This window comes from Parasteatoda tepidariorum, chromosome 8, assembly GCF_982258835.1.
Source record: "Parasteatoda tepidariorum strain Cologne lab strain chromosome 8, Ptep-v5.0, whole genome shotgun sequence".
Taxonomy (NCBI): Eukaryota; Metazoa; Arthropoda; class Arachnida; order Araneae; family Theridiidae; genus Parasteatoda; species Parasteatoda tepidariorum.
The window spans coordinates 68,291,036-68,314,913 of NC_141762.1; the positions used below are offsets into that span (position 1 = coordinate 68,291,036).

General features: G+C 29.7%; 1 protein-coding gene across 1 annotated transcript; it reads right to left on the reverse strand.

Annotated features, from left to right (window-relative positions):
* Positions 1-1,752: 1,752 nt before the first annotated feature.
* Positions 1,753-15,984, reverse strand: LOC107449336 (uncharacterized). Its single transcript, XM_043050436.3, has 4 exons — positions 15,892-15,984; positions 5,463-9,687; positions 3,537-3,613; positions 1,753-2,038 (listed from the first exon to the last, which is right to left on the reverse strand). Exons 2-4 carry the CDS (start codon positions 9,684-9,686, stop codon positions 1,906-1,908), a joined length of 4,434 nt encoding a protein of 1,477 aa, XP_042906370.3. The 5' UTR covers position 9,687; positions 15,892-15,984; the 3' UTR covers positions 1,753-1,905.
* Positions 15,985-23,878: the final 7,894 nt, after the last annotated feature.

A 23,878-nucleotide genomic window follows, 5' to 3' on the forward strand; every position in this document is an offset into this window, starting at 1 on the left:
AGCTCGGCACTCTCGAGAAAAATGTTTGAGGCCAGCGGCCCCCTTAAAAAAGAAAGAAAAAAAGAAAAATGTTCCAATACAAAATAAGTCTTAAACTAAAACGACGCTTACTACGTGGTAAGAGTACTACGCACTAGAGTAGAGCAAAATGTTTGAAACCCTTAAAAAAGAAAGAAAAAAAAGAAAAATGTTTCAATGCAAAATAACTCTTAAACTAAAATGACGCTTACTGCGTGGTTAGAGTACTACGCACTAGAGTAGAGCAAAATGTTTGAGACCCTTACAAAAGAAAGAAAAAAAAGAAAAATGTTTCAATGCAAAATAACTCTTAAACGAAAATGACGCTTACTACGTGGTAAGAGTACTACGCACTAGAGTAGAGCAAAATGTTTGAGACCCTTAAAAAAGAAAGAAAAAAAAAGAAAAGTGTTTCAATGCAAAGTAACTCTTAAACTAAAATGACGCTTACTACGTGGTAAGAGTACTACGCACTAGAATAGAGCAAAATGTTTGAGACCCGTAAAAAAGAAAGAAAAAAAAGAAAAATGTTTCAATGCAAAATAACTCTTAAACTAAAATGACGCTTACTACGTGCTAAGAGTACTGCGTACTAGAGTAGAACAAAATGTTTGAGGTCAAAAAAAGAAAGAAAGAAAAGAAAAATGCTTCAATGCAAAATAACTCTTAAACTAAAATGACGCTTACTACGTGCTAAGAGTACTGCGTACTAGAGTAGAACAAAATGTTTGAGGTCAAAAAAAGAAAGAAAATAAAGAAAAATGTTTCAATGCAAAATAACTCTTAAACTAAAATGACGCTTACTACGTGCTAAGAGTACTGCGTACTAGAGTAGAACAAAATGTTTGAGGTCAAAAAAAGAAAGAAAGAAAAGAAAAATGCTTCAATGCAAAATAACTCTTAAACTAAAATGACGCTTACTACGTGTTAAGAGTACTGCGTACTAGAGTAGAACAAAATGTTTGAGGTCAAAAAAAGAAAGAAAAAAAAGAAAAATGTTTCAATGCAAAATAACTCTTAAACTAAAATGACGCTTACTACGTGCTAAGAGTACTGCGTACTAGAGTAGAACAAAATGTTTGAGGTCAAAAAAAGAAAGAAAGAAAAGAAAAATGCTTCAATGCAAAATAACTCTTAAACTAAAATGACGCTTACTACATGTTAAGAGTACTACGCACTAGAGTACTAAGATAATAAAGCTTACGTTTAATTTTACAGATAACACTGCTATTGATTAAAGCAAATGAAATTCTATAACGTTTTGTTAGGCATTTGGATCAATTGAAAAAAAAAATTACATAATTATAAACATAAATTATTTAGCTTGATAAAAAAAATTTTCTAATTTCCTAATAACTTATGTAAATCAAGTTACTAAATGAAAATTACCCAATGAAATTTAAAATAATTCATCCTTTTAAGGGCCTTTTATTTAAGTGCTTCGTTGGATCTTGCACTCTTAGTCTAACTATACTAAACACCTTCTTATTGCAAAACCACTTTTAAATGTTACTATGATTTAATCCTTCAAAATCTGGATGCAGCTATTAAAAATGTTATAATTTTAATTAAACAATATTATTGAAGTGTTAAATAGTTGAATAATGTTGAACAAATATGAAATTGTAACATAGTTAAAAGTGAGAAGATTATTCTACTGTAAACCAACTTACATTAACAGAGACGAAAATTAAACCAGCAATGAAACCATTTTGATAAAGAAAACCAAATAAATAATTGCACATCTACATAGATTTATTTCTACATTTCTTCGATTTACATACAACACACAATCTAAGACTAAGAAATTCACGAACTGACATTAAGTTTTCGAAAAAATAGTTCAAATTTTATCATAAACACAAATTTCTAATGTCAGTACTACATTTAAAATACACGTAATCCATTGAATTGATTCTTAAAGCGAGATAAGAATCCTTTGTCAGAATCATCTATCACAAATGCAAGTATCACCAATCCTAGGAGAACATCAAAGCCCAGAGAAAATGCTGTATTTTTCCTATGTAAAAAATATAATAAAAATTTATTAATATAACTGTACAAAAAGAATTTTTATCATATAGAAATTAACACACACTGTCAAATCAAGCAATTACAGAAATTAACGCACACTGTCAAGTAAAACTGTACTACGTCATAAAAATTTTTTTGTGGAAATTTAAATTTTGCCTCTACTTCATTACTGCATTTTAAAGTTGAATAGCATTCTGTTTTATTTTAAAAGTATTCATTATTCCAAAGTAACCATTATTGTTTAATCTTAAATAATACTAATATTTCATTATAGGATTTTAAAATTGATTAACATTCTGTTGTATTTCAAAATTTACCAGTGTCCCATTGATGAATTTTAATCTTACATTTTCATTTTTTTCTAAGTAAAAAAAAAATACATTGTATATTTATTAAAATTTTGTAAGACAAATTTCTATTGTACACAAATTGACACAAACGAAGTTAAGTTGCAAGTAAACAAGTTAAATTGCGAAATTTTAAATATTATCAGTGATTCATTGTTGTATTTTAAAGTTGTCTAACTTTCTGTTGTTGTATTTTAACGTTGACGAATATTCTATTTAATACCGATTTAAGGAGGCGATTTTGAATTTAAGTGATTTAGCGATTAAGATTAAGATTTAAGAAAGCGATTATAAGTGCTCGATAATCATATACTAAATATCGCAGGATTTTACATAGAGTTATCGCAGGATTTTACATGTCTATCTTCTTTAAAATATTCTAAAATGATTTAAAGCGATTTACAGTTATGAGTCAAACGATATATAATATGATAGTCACGAAAGAAGAACACAGGTAACAAAGATACTCGAATTTTTTTTTTACGTAGAAGGAATTTGTTTTTGCAAACATGGTATAAATATATATTCTAAACTGTATAATAATTAACGGTTTAAAAATAATTATTTTAAAAATCTTTTATCTAGTGAGAACTTTTCAAGGAGTTATTTAAAAAGTTTTCAATTAAATGCCACAAATTTTAATTTCAGATCAACTGACTTAGACAATTAGTAATATCAGAACGACTGATTAACTGATGATAAAACTAAAATGAATAGTCCTCCCTCTAATACAAGATTCTAACAATTGCTTCTCAGTGTATGATGAGCAATTCATATGCAATTTAAAATCAAATTATACAAATTTAACAAATTTAATGTAATGTTAGAAAACTACTTCATAAATAATAAATAGACATACGTTTGGTGCTATGGATACTGTATAAGTAATAACTTCATGAAATGTAAACTAAATGAACAACAAAAAATAAAAACTCCTAAATTAAAAAAGTAAAAGAACACGTTTTGTAAGTTTCATTCAGGATCAATAGAGTTCTAAGGATGTTAACCTTTCAATTAAGAATGTTAACAAGTAGGATGTAATAACATTTAAGGCTTAAAGATGGAAGGATGCGATAACATTCTTTCTCAAATCAATAAAGTTACGTTCCCTATTGCAAAAAATTCTTGAATATTTACCTCAAAAATAGTTGATCAAATAATCCGGAATTCTTTTGGGTGGGTGACAAGCTCATCTCTTTTCTACTGAAACTTTCCTAAGAAAAAAAAAAAGAAAATGAGGGTATGATTTTATTATTAATGCTAATGATATTCAAAAAGTAATTGTTTAAACAAATAAGTTAAACAAGAAAACTTGAATTAGAGGGACTCAGGACGTGATTGATTAATTCTGACTTATGAAGCAGAAGAAGCAGGTAAGTGACATTTTTAAAACAATTGAGATTTCTCGGGAAAAGTTCTTATTTTGGTCTTATGTAAACATACAATATTCAATTATCTTGCTAAATCCATTAATTCCGAAAATACTCAGTGGAAGAAGGAGGTAAGTGGCATTCGTTGATTTTTTTTCGGGTAGATGAAAGAGGTAAGTGCGCTTTGAAATAAATGGTCAAACAACCTTAGAAAACCACTCAATTGGCGTCAAATGTTAGGGCGCTGAAAGTTCAAAGGAAAACTGTGGAAGAAATGGAAAACTTGAAACATCATCTCCCATATGTTAGATTGATACCAGTTTGTTTCGAATTAAGATCACTAAGTCGTGGTGGCTCAGGGGATCGAGAGCTCGCCTCCCAATAAGGTGATCTGGGTTCGATTGTAAGCGAGGGAATGGTCGAAACAAATTTCAGAACACTGCTCGCACCAGCCACAGTGAGAATGTAAAATATCCTCACTGGAAGGTGAATCCTGTGTTAGAGTCCCCTTGACGTCAGGCTAACTGTGAGGAAGTTTTCATGGTCCTCCGCTCCATGTGACGATTATGCGGGTTAGTTCCATCAAAAAGTCCTCCACGAAGGCAAATTTCTCCCAATACTTGATCCAGGAGTTCCATTGTTTTTCGGATTGGGTTCAAAATAGCAAAGCTACAGAATTGAACATCGGTAGACGTAAATTCAGAACTGGATCGGTTATTCAACCCCGGTTATAAAATAAAATTAAGGTTATTAAATTTTTTTTTCGGGAATATAAATCCAAATATATGAATTTTTATTTTAGCTTTTCAAACAAAATTATACTCGTTTAAAAACCTTGAACATCCTCCATTAAAACAAGTAAATGTACACCCAAAATTCATTAAAAAACCTTCTTTATAAAAGAGTTATAGTCAAATTAATAATCCTCAAAAATTTTATGAATTATCCCTTCACAAAAAAGCCAAAAACATGAAGATTGAGCGAAAGAACAAAAATGAGCCACAGAAACTCATTCATTTAATTTAACTAAAATTTCACTTACCTGCTTCTTCCACTAAGCTCTTCATGTATTATGTTTTTATATTATATATACATTTTTAAAAAAGATTAATTTGTATTTATAAAATATGTTTTTCAAATTTTGTTAAAGCACGTAAACTGCGTAGAATTAAAAGAACACTATTATAATTAATATTGAGCTATGTGGTTCTTGTACTAGGAAAATCATATCAAAATTCAGTGAATTTTTCATTTTAGCAATTCAAACGTTTGAGTCATTTCAAATACTGAAATTATAAGCGTAAGCAACTGATGAAGTTATAATTGATTTGTTGAACAAAATTGTTTTCTTAAAATATTTGTTAAACAAACGAACGAACATTAATTTAATTTTTTTAATTTAATGAAACGAAGTTTTGGTTTCAGGTGAGGATAGAAATAGTATAAAATTTGAAAAATAAATTCATAATTTATAAAATAATTAATAATAGAAATTAATAAAAGAAATTAATAAATTTTAAGTAAAGTTCAAATGAAGTTAAAACTCTTGAAAAACAATAGAAATTTTCATCTGCAACAATTTTCCACGTAGTATATTTAAATTTTGTATGGAATAACTTATACCCTATAAAAACTAACTGATTTTAATTGTAACTGATATCAAATTTGACAAAAAATAAACAAATAAACTTACTGTTTTTGAGTTTTTTCTCTGAGTTGGGGAAGACCTTGTTACAACAAAACTCACAAATCGAGAATAGGTATCTTCTTTAAAGATGTTTTGACTATCGAATGAATGATTATCGATTAATTGTGATGATGGCGATATTTTACTGACCAGCAGTTTACGATTATCAGAATTTCCGTATATTTTACGATTGTCGTTATTTTTCATATTAAAATATTGTCTGAAATTAATATTCAAATCCCGAGTTCTTGATATTCTTGCTGTGTTAATGCGTGTGGTATGTTGTCTTGAAGATAGTAGAGTAGCCACTTCTTTTCCTTGATATTGTATCAAACGTGAATTGGATGGTTTGGTAAACTCTCGTGTAGAAGTACTACGTATGCGAGACAGCAGAGGCAGTCGAAATTCGCTGCTACGTTCAGAATTCAGTCTCATTTCTTTTCCTTGATAATGTATCAAACGTGAATTGGATGGTTTGGTAAACTCTCGTGTAAAAGTACTGCGTATGCGAGACAACAGAGGCAGTCGAAATTCGCTGCTACGTTCAGAATTTAGTCTCATTTCTTTTCCTTGATATTGTATCAAACGTGAATTGGATGGTTTGGTAAACTCTCGTGTAGAAGTATAACGTATGCGAGACAACAGAGACAGTCGAAATTCGTTACTACGTTCAGAATTCAGTCTCATTTCTTTTCTTTGATATTGTATCAAACGTGAACTAGATGGTTTGGCAAACTCTCGTGTAGAAGTACTACGTATGCGAGACAACAGAGACAGTCTAAATTCGTTACTACGTTCAGAATTCTGTCTCATTTCTTTTCTTTGATATTGTATCAAACGTGAATTGGATGGTTTGGCAAATTCTCGCGTGGAAGTATTACGTATGCGAGACAACAATGAAAATCGAATTTCTTTGCTACGTTCAGAGTTCAGTCTCATTTTTATGTTAGAATGTTCTTGTTTGACTGGCAATAAATTCTGTACAACAGTTAATTCGTTGTTATTAGCGTTTACATAACGCTGCAAAAATCTACTTCCTAATACTAACTTCTTCTTGGAAACCATTCTTCTATCAACAAACTCATCTCTATTTTCCTTTTCAGTAATTCTGTGGTCTGCCAAAAATCTCCTTGAATCATCGTATGAACGACTCCTGGAATCTCTATTTTCCTTCCTGGTATACTCTCTTGAATTCAAATTATATCCAGAAGATCTTACCCTTCGCATATCTGAAGAAAGTGCGTCATATTGCACAGATTTACTTTGAGAGTTTCTTTGGCGAAGCATGGTTGAGCGACTTTGTTGGTTCCTGCCATTATTTTCCATTCCAAAATGCCTGCGGGATTTATCCATTTTATCCGCGATATTCCTAGTTATAATGGAAATTCTGTTTTCAAAAATGCTTCTTCGCATAGGAGCCTTGACGTTGGCTCTAATTCGATTGAAAGACTGTAACTTTGGGGCTTTCTCTCTTATGTAACTATTTCTCCGCGTATTTAATTCTCTCCTCTCCATAAAATTTTCACTTCTTTGCTCAATAATGTGCTGCCTTGATTCAGACGAACTTCTTTGCAACGTCCAAGGATACATTATTTTCACATCTTTCTTCAATCTTATTACAAACATATCCTTTCTTGGTATTAGTTTTCTGATAGAATCTCGGTCTTGGCGTTCAGAATCAGACCTATGATCTGATATATGGTGTATTTCTTCTCGTCTAAACATTAAACTTTTAATTAATTGCTTTTGTTTATCGTTGTAGACGATTTTTCTAGATTCATAGTTAGCGTGACGTTCAGAATCACGATTCAGTATCTTTAATTCTCTCTTTGACCTCATCATTGGACTTGCCATTCCACGTTCTCTTTGTCTATTCGAAAGAACTCTTTGAGAATTTTTAATAATGCGAGATTCATAATCGTGATTAAGTTCCTTCAATTCTCTCCTTGATCTTATCATTGAACCCATCATTCCACGTTCTCTTTGATTGTTGGGAGAAACTCTTTGAGAATCCTGATACCTGCGAAATCCATCTTCGTGATTCAGTATCTTCAATTCTCTCCTTGATCTTATCATTGAACCCATCATTCCACGTTCTCTTTGATTGTTGGGAACAACTCTTTGAGAATCCTGATACCTGCGAAATCCATCTTCGTGATTCAGATTCTTCAATTCTCTCCTTGATCTCATCGTTAAATCTACCATTCTACGCTCTCTTTGACTATTAGAAGCAACTCTTTGAGAATCCTGATTCATGCGAGATCCACGTTCATAATTCAGTATCTTCAATTTTCTCTGTGATCTTATCATAAAATTTCCCCTCCTCCATTCTCGTTCACGTCCAAGAATAAGACGACGAGATCCATAATTTCTACGACTCTCAACTTCACTGTTCTGTACCTTTAATTGGGATTCTGTATCTATATTTGGTTCGTTCCGACGTTCCTTCTCAGTTCCGGTAATAAAATTTCGATAATCACGATTGCTTTTACTTCCTGACTTACGATTCAATACTTTCAATTCTCTCCTGGATCTCATCTCAAAATTTACCTTTCTTCCTTCTTGTTCTCGGCTGAAAATAAAACGTTGAGAACTACTGTGTGACTCAACATTGCGATTTTGTGTCTTCAATTCTGGTTTTGTTCTATCAATTCTTTCAGCCCTACGTTCTTGATCACTTTTTAAAAAAAGTTTCCTGTTATTGTGATTACTTCTTCTGTCAGATATACGATTCCTTCTCCTCAGGTCTTCCGTTGATCTCATCCTGAGACTTTCTTGTCTTCGAATTATTTCTCCTCCCTTTAAAATCGGGCTGTAGATTGCACGGTATTGAGTTTTGCTATTTAACTTCTCCGATTCTTGTTTCGATCTTATAGTATCTTCCTTTCTAAATTCATTTTCTCTTCTATATAAACTTCCTCGAGATCCAAAGTTTTTTCTCTGACTATCGTATTCCCTTTGCAGATTTATCAATTTCTCACTTGATATACGCTTGGCATTGCTTATACGTTCTGTTTCCTTATTAGGATCTTTTTTATAAGAATCATAAATAGCCCGTGATTTAGAATTTCCAACAAGAGTACGGTCAATGAAATTTGTTCGAATTCTTATTCTATTTTCGTTGGCTAATTTATTGTTGTTCAAACCGTAAAAATTTTTTCTTTCTGACTGTTTTTTATTCATATAAGTGGGTTCTGAACTTGTATCGAAATTCTTTCGGGGGATAGAACTAAAAGAGCCAAACAAGCTATTTTTAGAAAGCTCCAATAAAACAGGATAGGGTATTTTAAACCAGCTATTTGTTCTCTCATTTAATGGTTTGATACGCAAAGTTCTTGAAAAATATTCGATTCTTCCATTTGCGCGATGACTTTCAATTACTCTTTTGTTATCAATATTTGTTCTCTCTTGTCTTATTCCCAAATTAGAATCGTGATTTGGTTTTCGAATCAAAGCAACTCGATTCAATTCAGAATGTCGTGAGGTTCTTCGATTTTCCCTTTCACGGGAATTACTGAAAAAAGAATTATCATTTGATTTTCGAATCAAAGCAGCTCGATTTAATTCAAATGCTCGAGAGGTTCTTCGATTTTCCCTTTCACGGGAATTACTCAAAATAGAATCTTCATTTGATTTTCGAATCAAAGCAGCTCGATTTAATTCAGATGCTCGAGAGGTTCTTCGATTTTCTCTTTCGCGGGAATTACTGAAAAAAGAATTATCATTTGATTTTCGAATCAAAGCAGCTCGATTTAATTCAGATGCTGGAATAGTTCTTCGATTTTCCCTTTCGCGGGAATTACTGAAAAGAGAATTATCGTTTGATTTTCGAATCAAAGCAGCTCGATTTAATTCAGATGCTCGAATGGTTCTTCGATTTTCTCTCTCGCGGGAATTACTCAAAAGAGAATTTTCCTTTGATTTTCGAATCAAAGCAGCTCGACTTAATTCAGATGCTCGAGAGGTTCTTCGATTTTCTCTTTCGCCGGAATCACTCACGAGTCCTTCTTCAATATCTGGTGCCTTTCGAAAAAATGTGGTCTTCCTTCTGTTTAAAAGCTGATGTCTATTAACTGAGACAAGCAAATTAGGTTCAGATTCATATTCGTTTTTAAATTTAAGTTTCGAGATATCTCGAAACTCTGGAGTTCTGAAGAAATCGCAGCTAACCAGTTGAAATATGCACAGAATAAGCAAACTTGGAATATTTTTCAAGTGCCACATATTCATTCTGAAAGGAAAAAAAAATTTGAAAACAATTATAAGAAGTATGCTGCAATAGAGAATTTGAAGATTATTGACTCTTTAACTGTATTGCAAAAGAAAAATGAAATCATTTGAGATTTATAATTTAATAGATCAGAAATTTATTCTAATGAGAGAAAGAACCAAAGACGTTACCAAAATTTTACGAATACTTATAGAAGAGATCAATTGCGGTAAAGGTTTATATAAAGTCAATAAAGCTAGTTTATGAATCAGATAAAAAAAAACTATGTGAAAAGCTACATTAGGAACACCTTTAAATTTCACAGGGCAGATAATCTGATTTTGATTATTTTTGAAGTAATCCCGACGACTAACAATTCGTTGTGACTTTTTCTCTTCAGTTAGATAAAAACTAAGGGGAAAGCAATTATTACGAACACCTTTAAATTTTATCGAACAAATATAAACTGATTTTGTGGTTCGAAGTGATTTATCTATAAAAAAAATTCGTCTCGGGCTACTTCCAATCATAAAAACTAAATGGGAAGGAATCAATACGAAAACCTTTAAATTTCATGGAACAAATTAACTGATTTTCGTGATTTTCAAAGTGATGAATCTAAATAGTAATTCATCGGGACTTTTTCTTTTTGGTTTAAAAATCAAGTAGAAAACGATCATTGGAAACACCTTTAATTTCATCTAACAAATAAATTGATATTGATGATTTTCAAAGTGATGAATCTAAAGAATAATTCATCGGGACTTTCTCTATTTGGTTTAAAAATCAAGTAGAAAGCGATCATTGGAAACACCTTTAAATTTCACCGAACAAATAAATTGATATTGATGATTTTCAAAGTGATAAATCTAAATAATAATTCATCGCGACTTTTTCCCTTCAGTTTAAAAATCAAGTAGAAAACGATCATTGGAAACACCTTTAAATTTCATCGAACAAATAAATTGATATCGATGATTTTCAAAGTGATGAATCTAAAGAATAATTCATCGGGACTTTTTCTTTTTGGTTTAAAAATCAAGTAGAAAACGATCATTGGAAACACCTTTAAATTTCACTGAACAAATAAATTAATATTGATGATTTTCAAAGTGATGAATCTAAATAATAATTCATCGGGACTTTTTCCCTTCAGTTTAAAAATCAAGTGGAAAACGATCATTGGAAACACCTTTAAATTTCATCGAACAAATAAATTGACATCGATGATTTTCAAAGTGGTTGATCTAAATAATAATTCGTTGGAACTTTTTCCTTTCAGTTTAAAAATCAAGTGGAAAACGATCATTAGAAACACCTTTAAATTTTATGGAACAAATAAACTGATAGTGATGATTTTCAAAGTGATTGATCTAAATTCGTCGGGACTTAAAATCCCTTTGGTTTTAAAAATCAAGTGGAAAATGATCATTAGAAACACCTTTAAATTTCACGGAACAAATAAACTGATAATGATGATTTTCAAGGTGGTTGATCTAAATAATAATTCGCTGTAATTTTTTCCTATCAGTTAAATAAAATTTTAGTGGAAGGCAATCATTATTAAAATTTTAAAATTTCATCGAACAAATGAACTGATTCTGATGATTTTTATAGTAATGGACTTAAATAACAATTCATCAGGACTTTTTTTTCTTTAGTTAAATAATTTGAAACTTTTAATGCAGAATTTCTTATTTAAGTTACGCATTTAAAAGACTGCTATGAAACTGACGGATAATTTTGCATACACATAGTTAGAAAAAGTATCTGTAACTAATAACGTGATCTGCATTATAAGATAATAAAATCTGTTTAAATCACTCATACAGATCACAAGTATAATTCCATAACTAGGATAATTTTTTTTTTCATTCTGGCGATTTTTTTTCATTCTGGTATATTATATTTGAAAAGCTTAAGGTAAAAATATAAAATAAAAAACTTGGTTTAAAATTCTTCTTTCCTTTTAAAGTAAGATGTTTTTAGTATTTTTACATATATATTTCTGCAAAATTAACTGAAAATAAAAATTACTTTTTTTAAAAAGTATTTATTATTGTTTCGGTAAAATTATCGAAAAAACTGTTATTTTTAGAATTAACTTTGTATATTTATTACAAAAGAATTTATTTACTTTGTTTTGAAGAAAGTAGATAGATAAATTACTTTCTGCAAAAAACTGAAAAGTTTCATTGATATGGTTATTTTTTCAATTTATGCATATATTAATTGAATAATTTAATATATACTTATTAAACGGTTTGCAGATCTACAATGAGTTGTTATTATCAGTTATTAATGAAAAAGTATATATTATCGGAAAACTATACTCCCAGATTCTAATCAATACACCGAATTTATTTTAAAAATTGCTGATTACAAAAAAAAAACAAAAAAAAACAATGGTTAAGTTGTTAAATTATAATCCTACTTAATTTCTGCAAACTTTTTCCCCTTATTTATTAACATAGGTCCTTACTGAAATGTTAGATATATTTGTGCAAAAAATTTCATAAAGATAAAAATTACTTTATTTTTAAAGCCATTACCAATGACCCAAATTTATTAAAATTCATTTCTTTTCATATTTCTCTTTTACCACGACAAAAAAAGACCAGATTAATTTTTCATGTTGCCAAGAAATAACTGAAAGATAAAACTAGTGAGCTGTCATACCCATGAACACTGAGACATATATATTAACAAAATTGGGTACTTGTACTTCAAGAAGAATATGAGGGATACCAAAATATGAGACCAATAATATCAGCACCAGCTGGTCGTTTATAAGCAAAATGGCAAGTTAAAGTTGAGCTAAGTTTCTCCACATGAGTTAGAATGTTAAATAACGTGAAGTTAATTAAATACAGCGTAAATACAGCGCTTATTGAAATATAATTCTTTCTCATCAAGGTCTTTCCCTTAACTTAGATTTATTATTTGATTTTGCATTTTACTGTAATGGTGATATATTTTTGTTTTGTGTACCTTGCAACTTCGATTCATAATTAGTTTGTATATGTTTTAAATTTCTTCGTGTCTGTCTTTGTGTTAAGAAATATATAGTAAAAGAATTTAAATCTTTATGAAGGAATATAGAATGTGGCACTTAAGAGAATTGATACTTGATGGGCTTGGCTTCGTAGAAAGAGAATGGAAAGAACAGTTGCTAACGTAAACAGATGTCATGCTTCAACAACCAATCAGGATCGAGATACCCGCTCTGCATTCCTACATTTTTATATCCCATTCTGAATGAAAATTTCTTTCTCACGAAGACAGTAAAAACTAAAACAAACTGCGTTATAAGTTAGAAAGAAATAAAAGGTTAGAAGGTAATGGCTCATATTTTCAAACAAACGGTTCTACATTTTTGTTTTAATTATACTTTTGAATTTACGCTGGTTCAGTAACAATTCAGAGCTATATCTTAGATTTAATGATGTTTCATTTTCACCGCCGGAGAGAAATGAGTTTTATCAACAAATATCGGACAACCATGATTTTTTTCTTCTTTTTCTTTGATCCGTATTCATTTTGTGAGTTTATATTAGAAAAAAAGGTGGTATGAGTTTATGTAAGAATAAAGAATATGTTGTTCTTCCGAACACTGAAATTTATAATTATTTACAGATAGAATGGTTATGTATTTCGTAATGAATTAAATGTTTATAAATCAAATGTTTATCTGGATATATATGTAATATTTACTAGAATTTCATTTTAAAAAGAATCTATATACATACAAAGCTTAACTAAAAAATATATAAAATAAAAAGTATTCAATGCTCATACGAAGTCAATTCGAATTGCAAAAGTAGTTGGCGAGCACAATGTGCAGAGGGAGGGTTCCTAGAATTAAATATATATTAAGAATTAATATATATATATATATATATATATATATATATATATATATATATATATATATATATATATATATATATATATATATATATATATATATATATATATATATATATATATATATATATATATATATATATATTACTTAGAATTAAATATATATTAAGAAATTAAATGTAAGTGCATTACATTCAACAAAAAGGGTATATATTCTATATATATTTGTTTGTAGCTTGTTTATATTTATTTTACAATTTATAGTTTCATCTAATTAATAAATTAAACACTTCTTAAATAATTTGAAAATTTACACTATTTACATGCATTGTATATTATCGGTTAAGCATAAAAAGTATAAATAATCTGATTATCATTTTCATATGCTAACCTAAATGCAAATTATTATTTGAAACTAATTAAAAATAAAGTTATTATTAATAATAATAATAACGAATTAAAAATAAAAAGTTATTTTTTAATAAATTTCTATAATATTTTCCTATATTATTACATTTTATGTTGCAATCTAATTTGGTATTTCTTAAATGATTTATAACTTGAAAAATCAATAATTTTGTAATTGTTTTTAATTTAATTCAAAGCTGTCATTATAATATAACTAAGAGGGTTAATTGTGGCTGCTGCATGCTAATTTCCCCGATTTGTTTGCTATCATTTTTAATTCTCGACTATAAAAAGACTTATCAATCAAAATGAAAAGTAATTCAATTAAAAAATCACTAAAAGTTTTGTTTTGTTAGTACAAATTTATTTCCGGTTTTTACTGGAATTAAATTTTAACTTTATTACATTTTGCTCGGTTATCATTTCAACTTCATTCAGAAACTTTGGTTCTTTAAATGTTTATTTAATTTTCAATTACTGAAATTTTTTTTTAAATGCTCCTCTCTTACTAACGATTATTTAGCACTCCTGCGAAAACTAATTCCTAACATTTATTGCTATTTTAACTAATTATTCTACTAGCACATGTTGAATGCACACAAGTTTAGAAAATAGATCTTATAAAACTAAATATAACTTTTTAAAAACTTAATATAACTTATTTAATAATTAATAAATGTAAACCAATATGTTTATAATAAAATGTTGCATAATGAGGTATCTTATCGTAATATAATATAATATACATGTAATAATGAGGTAAAATGTAGTATAAGCTTTATAATAAAGAAACATCGCTTTTAGTTTTAGGTTTTAGATTTTAAATAACATCGTTTCTTTAAATAAAATTGTAATTTGCTATTTTTTAAAAATAAAGCAAAAGTGGCTTGAAATACAAAATAAATTAAATTTATTAACACAATTTTTTTTAAAAATTAGTTGAAAATAACTTGTGTATTAATACTGTAATCAAAGTAGAACACAATAAAAATAACGTTAAATAAGAGATAAATAAATAATTAATAGGTAAATACCGTTAATACAATTATTAATACTCATTGTTAATTAAGAATCTCATCATGTGATTTTTCTGTCCAATAAGAACGCTCTGAAAACAATGTAAAACGATTATCGATGGTTGCCTTTTTACATTTTATACTGATATGTTTTTATTGAGATTATCTGTTTAGGTATATGAAATGGCAATATGAAACATTATTTGTGTTTGTCTAGCAATTTGAGCATTTTATTTACTTTTGCTAATTTTTGACATTGAGTAACATTCTTACTATGTATAATATTAGTTAGCAATTTTAGTGTTTTTAGGGTTGAACTATATATGACTATATATAATCATAAATTAAGTTTAATAAAAACTAATTATTCTATAGACTAACCTACGAGATTTAATATAAAGATAATAATATGTAAGAGAAAATATGTTACTAATATTTGCAGTGTCTAAGTTTCATAAATATATAAATGTTGAATAGTAGCACAAACGTTGTTTTAAAATTAATTCCTCATGTGATTGCACCCAAAGTTTAATACCCTCAATAAGTTATTTTAAAGTAAATAAGTGCATACATATTCAATTAATAAATTTTATGAATGAATTTATTGTAGTATATTATAAGTACGTGTTGCAATTGCATAAAAGCTTTTAAAATTTTTGTTATCAAATATTTAGAGATTTCTAATGTTTTGACAAATTTTAAATTGAATTTATATGATGATTTTAGCATTTAGAAGCTAAAAGAAAATCTCAGTTATTTCAGCAAAATCGAGAAAAAGCACTATTAATGTCTATACAACTTAACAATAATAAATTACAAGAACTACAATTGTACAATTGCATTACTTTGCTCGATCTAAAACCTAGAACTATGAAATAAGCAATGGTGAAAACTTAAATGAAACTTAATTATACGATATATGAATTCAACTTACCACTTGCGAATTTGTGCTTTAAGAAGATTCGATCCAACAAGCAACTCACAAGTGCTTCGTGCACTTATTGAGCAGCTTATATAGTCCAGCACTACAAGAAAACCAATACATTCCAATAGTCCACCCACATAACATGTTCTTAATAACGCCACTTCCACCTTAGAACAAATGGCGCCCACCATTTTAATCCTTAATCCACACTTGGTGGAAGCTTTCTTATCACAAGATGCAGCCTCTCGGATTAAAACACTCGAAAACAAACCCTTTGGACTTCGAGGAATCTTTAAGACTAGGACCATGATTGTGGACAATTTGGTTCTAAATTTGGTACTTGATTTAAGGCGAGGATTATAGGCTGTATGCTGGAGGATCTGCTAAGTAACGAATGGACTGTTTACTTGCGGAAGAGATCTAAATGTGTTTCAGACTTCGCTAAACAAAAAGTATTTCTCAAGAAAGAGCGTTTTAAAAACAATAACTACTTCAACTGCTTCAGTGGTTAGAATTTCTAAAATTAAACTAATTTGTACTGTCTATGTAATGTACTATTATGTAATTTGCACTAAATCACAAATTACTTAGATAACATAAATTCAAAACATGAAATATTCATTTTTACTGAAATTTGAATTATCATTTTGATATATACAACTGAAATTGCTTGTTGATAGCTTTCTTGATAAAAGCCTTTAATTAAATTTTAATAATCTGACTAGTGTAAGTCAGAACTAGCTTGTGCAAATTAAAAAGAAAAATATTCGAGGCAATTTTATCTTTGGTATAGTCAATTTATAAAAATACATTTAAAAAATGTGTGATTCATAGAATATAATGTATTGGAATTTGTTACACAATAAATAAAAATAAATTTATCTTTATTTTCATCTTAAAATTTTTTATTTGCCGCAAGAAAATTGAATTATCTGGCTCTTTTCAAATAGCCCCTATTACTTTGCCATTCGTCAAACTAATTGAAAATATCACTAGTATTTTCTTTTTAACCTATTTTTTTTTCTTCAGATTTACTGCAATCGCAGCTCACATGTTTTATTTATAATTTATTTTATAACTGACATTGAACAGTCGATCAAATTCTGAGTTTACAACTATCAAGGTTCAACTCCATTTCCTTGTATTTTTGAACTCAATCTAGAAGACTAGGGAACTCCTAGATTAAGCATCGGGTCAAACTAGCTTTCGTGGTGGACTATTTGATGGAATTATCCCGTATTTGCGTTACAAGGAGAGAAAAAACCACGAAAACCTCTCACGCTTAGCCCGATGGCAAAGGGATTCTAGCGCACGATTTGCCTACCACTGAGGATATTTTACACTAGCGCTGTGGTCGGTGAGAGCTAAGAGCAGAGTTCGTCTCAACCAATTGCCGTTGGGACTCGACTCTGGGAAGCGAACGCTCAATCCCCTGAACCACCACGATTCAGTTCACATGTCTTGAAGTTACTGCGAAAATATATCAATGATTAAGCCTAATTTATTTTAGTATCTTTGCAATAAGTCTAGAAAAGTAAATAGCCTAGTGATCATTCATGAAATATCTAACCAACTTAAAGCGATAATCCATTTGCTATTGTATTAAATTTAATACAAATATTAATGCACATTATTTCAACTAAAGAGATTCAATGCTTGTTTAAAGTATGTCATGAAAAAAAAAGGATCAATAAATGCCTAAAAATTTTAACTAACCTATTACTTTAGAGACGCATTTATGTATTTAAAATATGTAACTTTTATGTCTAAATTATTTTAAAATTTATTATAAGCGATATATATTAAATTTAAGGCTACCTCGATCTTATTTTCAGAAGCTTTAATTATCTAAAATCATTCGTATTCACATCACATTCACTTACAGAATCGATAGACATTTCTGCATTCAAATAATATAATTATGCAACAAATCAAATCGAGGAACACCCTTTTTCTGTGATATATATAAGTCCCGAAAGTTAAAGAAAACGTTTCTGAGCATGGGAGAGAGTCGGTTCGTGATGCACACTCTAATAAATCAAAGATTATTTGTAGCAAAGGTAATCACAGTCAGATGGTTCAGCAAAAATTCTGATATGAATGTCACGAATTTCTAATGTTGACAACAACCTCTTGTAGTTTTGAATAAGCCAGTTGTAAAACGTGTCTGATTTATTAGAAAATGCGGATCACAAATTAAGTACAGCACGACTAATGGGGCATCGAACCTGGTGAAATCTTGACAGTAATCTGTTGCGTATTTAAGAGGGAACGTTATGAAATTTTAAACGAAATCGATATTTATTCCTTTTTGAATAATTAGTCAGTATGCACATTCGGGGTCACTTTCCTAAAAGTATATTCTGAGACTTAAAAAAATACGTTGGCACTCATTTAGCGTAAACGCGAGTATGGAATTTTTCCTTTTTGAATAATTAGGCAGTATGCACATTCGGGGACACTTTCCTAAAAGTATATTCTGAGACTTAAAAAAATACGTTGGCACTCATTTAGCGTAAACGCGAGTATGGAATTTTTCCTTTTTGAATAATTAGGCAGTATGCACATTCGGGGTCACTTTCCTAAAAGTATATTCTGAGACTTAAAAAAATACGTTGGCAATCATTTAGCGTAAACGCGAGAATGGAATTTTTCCTTTTTGAATAATTAGGCAGTATGCACATTCGGGGACACTTTCCTAAAAGTATATTCTGAGACTTAAAAAAATACGTTGGCACTCATTTAGCGTAAACGCGAGTATGGAATTTTTCCTTTTTGTATAATTAGGCAGTATGCACATTCGGGGACACTTTCCTAAAAGTATATTCTGAGACTTAAAAAAATACGTTGGCACTCATTTAGCGTAAACGCGAGTATGGAATTTTTCCTTTTTGAATAATTAGGCAGTATGCACATTCGGGGTCACTTTCCTAAAAGTATATTCTGAGACTTAAAAAAATACGTTGGCAATCATTTAGCGTAAACGCGAGAATGGAATTTTTCCTTTTTGAATAATTAGGCAGTATGCACATTCGGGGACACTTTCCTAAAAGTATATTCTGAGACTTAAAAAAATACGTTGGCACTCATTTAGCGTAAACGCGAGTATGGAATTTTTCCTTTTTGTATAATTAGGCAGTATGCACATTCGGGGACACTTTCCTAAAAGTATATTCTGAGACTTAAAAAAATACGTTGGCACTCATCTAGCGTAAACGCGCGAATGGAATTTTTCCTTTTTGAATAATTAGGCAGTATGCACATTCGGGGACACTTTCCTAAAAGTATATTCTGAGACTTAAAAAAATACGTTGGCACTCATTTAGCGTAAACGCGAGAATGGAATTTTTCCTTTTTGAATAATTAGGCAGTATGCACATTCGGGGTCACTTTCCTAAAAGTATATTCTGAGACTTAAAAAAATACGTTGGCAATCATTTAGCGTAAACGCGAGAATGGAATTTTTCCTTTTTGAATAATTAGGCAGTATGCACATTCGGGGACACTTTCCTAAAAGTATATTCTGAGACTTAAAAAAATACGTTGGCACTCATTTAGCGTAAACGCGAGAATGGAATTTTTCCTTTTTGAATAATTAGGCAGTATGCACATTCGGGGTCACTTTCCTAAAAGTATATTCTGAGACTTAAAAAAATACGTTGGCAATCATTTAGCGTAAACGCGAGAATGGAATTTTTCCTTTTTGAATAATTAGGCAGTATGCACATTCGGGGACACTTTCCTAAAAGTATATTCTGAGACTTAAAAAAATACGTTGGCACTCATTTAGCGTAAACGCGAGAATGGAATTTTTCCTTTTTGAATAATTAGGCAGTATGCACATTCGGGGTCACTTTCCTAAAAGTATATTCTGAGACTTAAAAAAATACGTTGGCAATCATTTAGCGTAAACGCGAGAATGGAATTTTTCCTTTTTGAATAATTAGGCAGTATGCACATTCGGGGACACTTTCCTAAAAGTATATTCTGAGACTTAAAAAAATACGTTGGCACTCATTTAGCGTAAACGCGAGTATGGAATTTTTCCTTTTTGAATAATTAGGCAGTATGCACATTCGGGGTCACTTTCCTAAAAGTATATTCTGAGACTTAAAAAAATACGTTGGCACTCATTTAGCGTAAACGCGAGTATGGAATTTTTCCTTTTTGAATATATTAGGCAGTATGCACATTCGGGGACACTTTCCTAAAAGTAATATTCTGAGACTTAAAAAAATACGTTGGCACTCATTTAGCGTAAACGCGAGTATGGAATTTTTCCTTTTTGAATAATTAGGCAGTATGCACATTCGGGGACACTTTCCTAAAAGTATATTCTGAGACTTAAAAAAATACGTTGGCACTCATTTTGCGTAAACACGAGTATGAAATGAGAATTTGCAAGATTCAACTAACGTTAATTTTCAATTTTTTCTAACTATTGCTTCAATTTCGTCTGAAGTAGGTTTATTTTGTTTCATAACCAGTGTTGAATAGTTTACGACAATCAATGCTCAACTCCGTGGCCATGTAATTTTGAACCCTACCCAGAAGACAAAGGGACTCCTGGATCAAGCATTAGTAGCATTTATGGAGGATTTTTTGATAAACTGACCCGCAATTGCGTTGCCTGGTTTAGGAAAACCACAAAAATCTCCCAATGTTAGCCCGACGCCAAGGGGATTCTAACCCGTGATCCATCTACGACCAAGAACATTTTTCGTTTGCACTGCGGTCGGTGCAAGCCTGTAGCTAAATTCGTATCAACCAGTCACAGCTGGGATTCGAATCTACCAGATTTAAATGGAAATGTAGCAGTTTTCGCTGCATTTTCTTTGCGCAACAGAAACTAAATAAATAATTAACAAGCTGTTCTTTTTTTGTTGATTGACTAAAAATTTGAAGTAGTTGTCGAGTTTGTCGTTTTCAGATGTCTCCAAGGAAACGCTTAACACTATTATCTACTTAACTTTTCCACAGAATTCTTTTTTCTGTTAATCATTCTATGTTAAGCTCTTCTAGCAACAATTGTGTCCTGGTCCCAAAAGGTCTTACAAGAAATGCTTGAAGGGACAAAAGTCTGAATCGGGTAAAACTATATAGGCTCAATATGGACTGATTATGAAATGTGGTTATAAAATATTGAGTGAATCGATATCTAAATTTAGGAATTTAGACAAAATATTGGCTGATAATAGCTTTTTTTAACCCTTTTTCGGTCAAAATTCTCAAATATAAGTTCCGTTTAGCCCAAGCTGTTTAATTTTAAATTACTTTGCATATTGGTACTATGAAAAATATTTCTAAAAAATATGTTCTGATTTTTATATGACAGGCAATATAATAGGCTTTTAACAGTTATGTAATAGGCGTTATTTATATGTAAAGAATGCATAATTCGACATCAAATAAATTCATAATTCCACTGAAAAAAATAAGCTCATTTTATTTCAGAGTTTGACTCGTTTAACACTTATGGATTTAAATTTGGTAAAGGCCAAAGCAAATAAAGACTATCTAAGAAATGGAAATTAACTAATGCATAAAAATTTGATGAGTGGGTCGATTTTCGTTAGAAATTTTAATTATCTGTGTTTCTGCATTAAGGATAGTATCGAAACAGCTGTATTTTTATTTCTTTTTTGTTCACGTCATGTTGCTATAATAAGTGACGTAAAGTAGTACTCTACCTTTCGATTGATTTTTAACTAGCCCTCGTAAATTATCTGTTAAATAAATTCATAATTACTGTGAAGTTATGAAAATAAAATTTACCACGAGACTGAAAACTGTTGCACGTATTACTTGTCATCAAAACAACATCAGAAAATATCGATGACGTTGATAAAAATAATGCAATGAATTTCTTCCCTTTACCTGAAAAACTTATTAGTGAAACAATTAAAAGAAAATAATTTTTTATAAGTTACCGTATATAGTCAAAATCTTTTTTAACCAGTGGTTAAAAAAGAAATAAATGTTTGGCTGAAACTTTTAATAGCAGAGGTTCCCAATTTTTTTCGACAGTGGATCCCTAATCGATTAACCTACTTTCGACGGTACCCTAATTTCATAGATAAAGTAAATAAAGACAATTGGGCGAACGTATTTATCAATAAAAGAATTCATTTTTAAAACACTTGATAAAAAGAATGAACTTCGTTTTATCATTCGTTCATCGTTTTATCATTAACTATATTAAGTCAGTTTTCAGAACCGACAGTTAAATTCGAAGTCATGGAGATGTATTTTGTCCAGTTAAAAATTTGTAATGTATGCTTATTTTACGTACATTATGTACTTCAGTTGTCATGTATGCTTCTCACTGAAAATGAATAAAACAAGCAGAAATATATAAATATATTTCTATTTATATAAAATATATCTATAATAAGCAGAGTTCGTTTTAGCTTCTATGATATAGAAACGAACTGCTGTAAAAGTTGAAGATCATTATTAGAGAATTACATTTCTTTATTAATAAATTTGGTAATTTTATTTTCATTTGATAAGCGCAAGGGAAAATAAGAATGGAAGTTTTATAAATGTATGATATTTTCATGATTTATACAGTATAGTGTTATTAGAAAAAAATATTGATTAAAAAAATTATCCATTTTCTTTTCAATGGCATTTTACTTTAACTTCATAAGGGTAACCGAAATATGAAATAAAGTAAAGAATTATTGATTGGATATAACTCTATCTAAAAGTTTCAAAGGTTACAGGTTAAAACAAATGTCCTAACTCTCGCAACCCCTTTAACTCTTCCACGAATCATCATTTGGCAATTGCAGGTCTATAGTTTCGTGTCTTAGTTAAGGAGGTTAGGAACGACACGAAGTAAAATTTTATTTCGACTATAAACTTTCAGTAAAAGCACATTTTTAAAGATACACAGGAAGCAATGAATTATACAAATAAGTTTCAAAAGCGAACCAGTGAATGAGGAAATTAATTAGTTAACCGATCATAAGAGAATCAACAAATAAACAATCCACTATATGAGCATGTTTACTATTGAGCGAATCAACCCAATTATCAATGAATAAGTGAAAACAACAAATCAGCGTCCTCCAACTTGCAGATTTGTTCATTCGCTGTTTCAAAGATTCGTTGATTCATAGGTCCGAAGATCTGTTAAATAATGAATAAATCCGCTTTCTTGTTTTCATCTATACAACGAAAAAAATAATTTTCTGCGCAATCCGATTACTTGAGCGTCACACGCATTATAAAAAGGATTCCAACTGAAAGTTGCAGTAAATACCCGAAATAAAGTTTTTCTTCATGTCTTCTTTAGCGTCCAGCAGTAAGAAGACGAAATTATGGATGCTCACGATAACACTTCAAAATTTTGCGAAAAACAATAAAATAATAATTTAATTGAAATAATACTTTTGACAAATATTTCTAAATTTTTAATCTTTAACTTGTTTTTTAGTAGGTTTTATTTAAAAAAATAAGCTGCAACAAACATTTTTAAATCATAATTGAATTTTGGTAATGCCCTCATTTTTAATCATTCAGCTGTAAGATTACACTTTAATAAATCTTTCAATTAAGAAGTTTTTTTAATGTTTGTTCCATCGCTATTTCATCAAAATTAGTTACATTTATTTTTTAGATTTTCAATCTGGAATGTCTTATTAAATAAATAAGCATGAGTAACAGTTGAAACTATTTGAAATGCAAATGATTTAGAATAAAAGTTCAGACAAATTAGTAAATACATAATCAGTAAATCAGAAATCAAAACCAAATAATTTTAAATGGTGGATTTGTTACATATTATCACACATTTTCCTTCTCTCAACAAACACTTTCTTTCTACGGCTTATTAATATAACTTAGTACTAGATATAATTGGTTGTGTTCGAGAATATTCTAGAAAATTTGCATAATCAAAATAAGCTTAATACTTTATAATCATTATCATACTATTGTCCCAAGCTCTTTATGAACAAAAAGTAAAATGAAAAATTGGAAAGCTAAA

Bases quoted from the DNA above. Each gene is read 5' to 3' on its own strand.
- LOC107449336 (XM_043050436.3), bottom strand. From the start codon at position 9,686: ATGAATATGTGGCACTTGAAAAATATTCCAAGTTTGCTTATTCTGTGC. The intron at 3,614-5,462 runs GTAAGTTTATTT...TTTTTTTCTTAG, and splicing joins AGAGAAAAAACTCAAAAACA to GAAAGTTTCAGTAGAAAAGA. The intron at 2,039-3,536 runs GTAAATATTCAA...TTTTTTACATAG, and splicing joins TTTGATCAACTATTTTTGAG to GAAAAATACAGCATTTTCTC.